This window comes from Penaeus monodon, chromosome 26, assembly GCF_015228065.2.
Source record: "Penaeus monodon isolate SGIC_2016 chromosome 26, NSTDA_Pmon_1, whole genome shotgun sequence".
Lineage (NCBI taxonomy): Eukaryota > Metazoa > Arthropoda > Malacostraca > Decapoda > Penaeidae > Penaeus > Penaeus monodon.
Window position 1 is genome coordinate 22,259,814 of NC_051411.1, and position 6,290 is coordinate 22,266,103.

The window sequence follows — 6,290 nt, forward strand, 5'->3', positions numbered from 1 at the left end:
GTGTGTGTGTGTGTGTGGTGTTGTGTGGGTTGTGGTTTGTGTGTTTGTGTGTGGTGGTAAAACCAGAGAAGAAAAAACCTCAATTGCCAACCCCCTCATAATGTCACAAAATCACTGTCTGTTGTTAAGTTAAGAAATGTGTAGGTATTTGTGAAATAATATTATAATACTGAGATGGTTATTCATAGAGCTGGTTACCACGAACTGTTCAAACTCTGATCCCAACCAACTAGGGAAGGAATTTGATCACTCACTGCAGCAGGTACAGCTCTGCTCAGAGCAGCCTGTGAAATAATATTTCATTCAGGCAGTATTATCATATCTTTCATTCCTTTTTGTCAGTCACCCAACTGAAAATTTCCGCTGGACCATGTTTAATTCCAGAAAATATTCGAGACAACTTGTAACTATTCATAACGTAAATTAATTTTAGTTATTCACTTTCTTTGTCGCTGTACATCTTTAATCTTCCCGTGGCCTCGTGGATGAGGCAAGGTACATTCCCACACTTCTCAGCACTGGTGTGGACGTGACCAGAGAATATTATTAGTTAGAGATCACCGAATAAAACTATACCAAGAATGTCATCAATGCAAACTTTCGAGGCTTTTAGCAAAGAAACGAAAATGTACGGGTAAAATCTTACCTCTGATTAACATCACAGTACAACTTTTGCCCAACTTACAGACTCTAGTCTAACCAAGTGGATCACCTTTAGCATTTGGTAGTGGCATAAATACTTGTTGTGCATTATGGAGGACAAAACTATGGGCGCTTTACCCACCACTAAGTACAGACTCGAAAACATTTGTAAAATGACAACGTCGTTGGAAGTGAAGAATGATGAAGGCAGCATGAACAAAAATTTTAATATGAAATGTTCTTTGAATGGAGTTTTACTCAATATTATCGGAAAATTCCATCGGGGACTGCTGTAAAAAACATTTTGTTGAAATTCAACATTTTCGCCGTTAATGGAAATTAATAGAGTCGGATTTCACTCCAGTGTTCAAAGGAGTGATTTACAGCCATTGCGAATTGTATATTATTACTTAGACGAAGTTTTTCTGCATCATGCTTGAATTATATATGGACTTCTGGGTTATAGTGATGCTGCTTGTAGGACTACAAACAAATAATCCTAATGTTATAGCGAAAATGTTAACAGGTTTGGTAATTACCAAAAACTGAAACTGCCGCTGAATATCCAATAAAATTCACACCATTTAAAAAGTATATTTCCATCATGTTCACGTGTGTGTGTGTGTGTTTTTTATATATATATAATATATATGTATATATATATGTATATATATATATATATAATATATATATATATATATATATATATTATATATATTATGTGTGTGTGTGTTGTGTGTGTGTGTGTGTGTGTGTGTGGGGTGTGTGTGTGTGTGTGTGTGTGTGTGTGTGTGTGTGTGTGTGTGTGTGTGTGTGTGAGTGTGTGTGTGTGTGTGTGTGTGTGTGTGTGAGTGTGTGTGTGTGTGTGTGTGAGTGTGTGTGTGTGTGTGTGTGTGTGTGAGTGTGGTGTGTGTGTGTGTGTGTGTGTTGTGTGTGTGTGTGTGTGTGTGTGTGCATGTGTATATGTACACATGCACACAAACACACACACTCATAAATGTATATACAATATATATATATATATATATTAATATATTTTATATATATATATATATATATATATATATATATATATATATATATATGATATATGTTGTGTATATTTCCCAGACAGCAGTCGCTCGACCCAATTGGGCATCCCTACGGAACGCTGGGACTCCTCCTGAACCAAACAATCCAGATCCTCCGTCGTCAGCTCTCCGATCCACCCTGAAGGTCATCCTGTGTTTGGAAACTGTCATTGTAGGTGCGTCAATTTCTCAATTCGTACACAAGCTGCTCAGTTACAAATATCATGAAGAAGGAACGATTGTTGTGCGAATAAAACAATGAATGACGATGTTGATGTTTAAAGATGGGAAGGCAGAGAAGCCCTATGGCTGTAGACGTGCCAATTCGTCGTAAATATTACATCTGTGACGTTGTGTTTGAAAAGTTTGTATACTTAGCTTTATTGATTAGGTTTCAATCCAGGAAAAGTCCGCGTTACCATTGTGCTTCTATAGTAGTTTCAGTCTAGGAAACCCATCAGTAGCAATGATATTAGCCTAGATTTCTGGGGTTGGCATGAGGCAAACCAGAGAAAATGTTGGAAACTAATAACAACAATATTTTATGCAAATATGAAGTTTATAATTGTGGCCCCACCCCGCCCGCTGTGACCCATATTTTCTCTGAAGGTTAGAGCACAAACTGGTCTTTTAGATGATTAAGGTAGGGTGATATGGGAGGAATTGCTCATCACAGACATATGAAAAGTCAGCCAGGAGTTTTTCACAGATGATAAAGAAAGTGTAAAAAAGGGAAAATCCCAATCAAGGGTTATGTTACTTAAGATTCAAACATATGTATATACAAACAAACAAATGGCTTCATTCCCAAATCTCCCACCTGATTGTCATATTTTTTTTACCTGGGTCTCTGGCCCGGAACCTCCTCCCAGTTGCTCTATTTTAAATTACCTATTCAGCTGTTTTATCTCTTACAGTATTTAGTACGTTTCACTTCAAAATTGAAAGTGAGTTTACTTTTTGGTGAAGGGTTATGCATTGGTGGTTGGCAGGGTGGCAAACCTCTGATTTCCATTGGGTATATACAATGTGATTCATTGCACTTAATTGAATTTATTATTATCCCAGATATTGTAACACTCATTAAGAGCTTTCACCATAAGATGGTGAAAGAATTTGGAAACACAAACCTTGCTTCTGAAAGGTGGAGACAACAGAACTGTCAAATTTGCCATTAAATAGTTAGGCATGCCTTATTTAACAAGTGTTTGTAATTTTTAAAAGTATGGGTACATAATATTATATGACATGTGGCATATATACAGAATGTGCATTTAATAAATACATATTTGAGTGCATTGTGATGAAAACTAAAACAAAGAAGTACACTAAACATAATCATGAAGTTTAATAACCATTGTCAGGCAAGGTGATTGCCTGTGTTTACCATATATGGTCACTTCTTTTAAAGGTCCTATAATTTTTATTTTGCTGAACTTTATAAATTATCCCACAAAAAAAAAACTCTTACATTTGTATTTCTTCAAGAATTCAACATAATTTCTTTATGGTTCTTATTATATCTTGAAGTGCCTGATAAAGGTCCATGTATACTATGTGTAAGTTATGCATGTAGAGCAACCAGTACAGGGAGATGCTGACAGGTAACAGAAATCTCTGAGTGTAGTAAACTCTGGTGATTTCTGGCAAAGGCCATACACTGGCTGTGGGAGTCCGCTACATGAAGCGGAACTTCTCACTCCATGTGCTCTGGTGTGTCACCGTGCATGTAGCCGTGCCCCACAGACCAAACAGTATGTTATGATGCCTGTACACATGACCCATTGGTAAAGGGTTAAAGAAAGGGTGACAAATGTGAGGGGAAGAGATTTCCTTTTGGAAAATCGGTCAGATGTACATAGCCTCCCAAACTCCACTTATAAATGTCATAGCCATAACCCTTTTTTCTTTACCAGCCAGCTCCTTTGATGCAGTTAAGAATGGGGTAATGCTTTTTATAACTTGTGATTTGAGCATCATGTGTGCATCTGCACAGATTTCTCATCATGAGCAACCACTACAGGGGTTAAAGAAAGGGTGAAAATTTGAGGGGAAGAGATTTGCTTTTGGAAGATGGAATGCAGTTAAGAATGATATTATATATGTGCATCTGTACAGATTTCTCATCATGAACCCATGACTGGTTTACTTGATGCTGTAAACAGAACATGATAACTTGGAGCTGTGATATTGACTAGATTTATATGAATTAGAGAGAAATCGTTAGGAATGTACAGTTTTTGGGAATGTACAGGTATGCTGGTTTGGATAGGCTACTATAATCTTCAGATTTGAGTAAATGTTTTATTGATGGTAATAATTTCAAATCCCTTTACAGATTTAAAATATGGGTAACCACGCTTCCATAGGTGAACGGAGAGATCGTCATAAATCAGGAGACCAATTTACTCCTTATTCTCCTGGAAGAATTGATGGCCAGGCATTTACATTTGATAAACATAAGGCCAACAAACTACACCAACAGCCATCAGAGGAGGAACAGGAACCTGTTGTTTTGAAAAAAGTACAAAGACTGAACAGGATTTTGTTAGAAGTTCATGCATCAGTGTTCTGTCAGTGTTTATATGGAGACTTTGATAAATATGTGTATATATACATGAAATGTGTAGGGAGTATTCAGTAATCTTTTTCCAAATTTCAGTCAACCTCTGATGGCAAAGACAGTGAAGAGCATGTGCCTATTAGACCTCGGGCTGTTATTACACAGGGAAATAAGAAAATGTTACCCTTTGTGATTAAATGGAGTGGAGGAGGCCAAGCTGTGGCTATTGCTGGCACATTTAATCAATGGCAGAGTATTCCTATGGTGAAAAGGTAAAGTTTCAAAATAGTATCCCCAAGGCTTCTGCTTCCTGAATGCAGCTATTTTCTGGCATCCTTTCATATTTCTTAAAATTTTAAATATAATGAAAGAAACTATATTTTGTCCATTTTATCATAGTAGAAAATCAGACTCCTTTTACTTGTGTGTACAGCATAGCATTTAGTCTATTGATATCAGAGAGGAGAGGGATAGAGAAGAGGGGGATAGGGAAGAGAGGGATAGAGAGGAGGGGGATAGGGAGGAGGGGGATAGGGAGGAGAGGGATAGAGAGGAGAGGGATAGGGAGGAGAGGGATAGGGAGGAGGGGGATAGGGAGGAGAGGGATAGGGAGGAGGGGGATAGGGAGGAGAGGGATAGGGAGGAGAGGGATAGGGAGGAGAGGGATAGGGAGGAGGGGGATAGGGAGGAGGGGGATAGGGAGGAGAGTGAAGGGAGGAGGGGGATAGGGAGGAGGGGATAGGGAGGAGGAGAGGGATAGGGAGGAGGGATAGGGAGGAGGGGGATAGGGAGGAGGGGGATAGGAGGAGAGTGATAGGAGGAGGGGGATAGAGAGGAGGGGGATAGGGCAGGAGGGGATAGAGAGGAGGGGGATAGGGAGGGGAGGGAGGGATAGGAGAGGAGGGGGATAGGGAGGAGGGATAGGGAGGAGGGGATAGGAAGGAGGGGGATAGGAAGGAGGGGATAGGGAGGAGGGGGATAGGGAGGAGGGAGTGATAGGAAGGAGGGGGATAGGGAGAGAGGGGGAAGGGTGGAGGAGGGGGATAGGGAGGAGGAGTGATAGGGAGGAGGGGGATAGGGAGGAGGGGGAAGGGAGGAGGGGGATAGGGGGGAGGGGGATAGGAGGAGGGGATAGGGAGGAGGGGGATAGGGGGGAGGGGGATAGGGAGGAGGGGGATAGGGAGGATGATGGGGCAGTGATTTGGGAGGGGGGATAAGGGAAGGGGGAAAAGGAGGGGGAAAAGAGAGGGAGGAAAGGGGGTGGGGGGTTATGACGGTTTGGGTATAGGTGGTTATACGGCCCCTTTACCAAATGAAAAGTACAACACAGTAAGGAACCCTAGACGATGCTTACTAATTGGCTTGGGCGTGGTACAGCCAAGCTTTGGTAAGGCTTTACCTTTTCAAAAAGGCCTTGAGCACCCAAACTGTGGGTCCCCGACAAGGTTTTTGATCTGTATCTACCCATTCCGTAAAATGTAAGGTTAATTGGCATACCCTGGAAACAGGCCCAAATGGGCATTGGATTGGTTTTACATTAGAACAAAACTGGGAAAGTGTCTGAATTAGCAATATTTGGTTTCAGGAAAGCTTTGGGGGTTTGCTGAATGGCTTGAATAAAATTCCCCTTTTGTGGTTTTAAGTTAATGAAAAGAGCATAATCCTTGGGCCAAAAAACAAGTTCACTTCGGAGAGTGTTTAAGAATTTAAAATCATTTTGGAAAAAATGTTAGAATAAAAATTATTGTTCCCGTTTAAAAAGAGGTGAAGGGGGCCTACAGAAGGATATGAATATAAAATTTTTATTGAATAATAAGAAAAAAGGTGGGTTAAATAAAATTGGTCAAAAAAATGTTAAACAAGGCATGATTTTAAAAATTTGAAATGTTTGAATAAAAATTAAAAAAATTTTTCATTTCAAAGGGTGTATTATTAATTTTATTTTTTTTTTTTTTTTTTTTTTTTTTTTTTATTGCAAAAAAGCATTTTTTAATTTACAAAAATGTGACATTGGG

At 39.5% G+C, this 6,290-nt stretch overlaps 2 protein-coding genes across 2 annotated transcripts in view; both read left to right on the top strand.

The window, feature by feature from the left end:
* Positions 1–6,290, top strand: part of LOC119589996 (importin subunit alpha-7-like) — a gene marked incomplete in the record, with an annotated part of 42,349 nt that overhangs the window by 35,692 nt on the left and 367 nt on the right.
* LOC119590001 lies at positions 1,799–4,566 on the top strand. Its single transcript, XM_037938710.1, has 3 exons — positions 1,799–1,888; positions 4,051–4,236; positions 4,375–4,566. Exons 2-3 carry the CDS (start codon positions 4,060–4,062, stop codon positions 4,549–4,551), a joined length of 354 nt encoding a protein of 117 aa, XP_037794638.1. The 5' UTR covers positions 1,799–1,888; positions 4,051–4,059; the 3' UTR covers positions 4,552–4,566.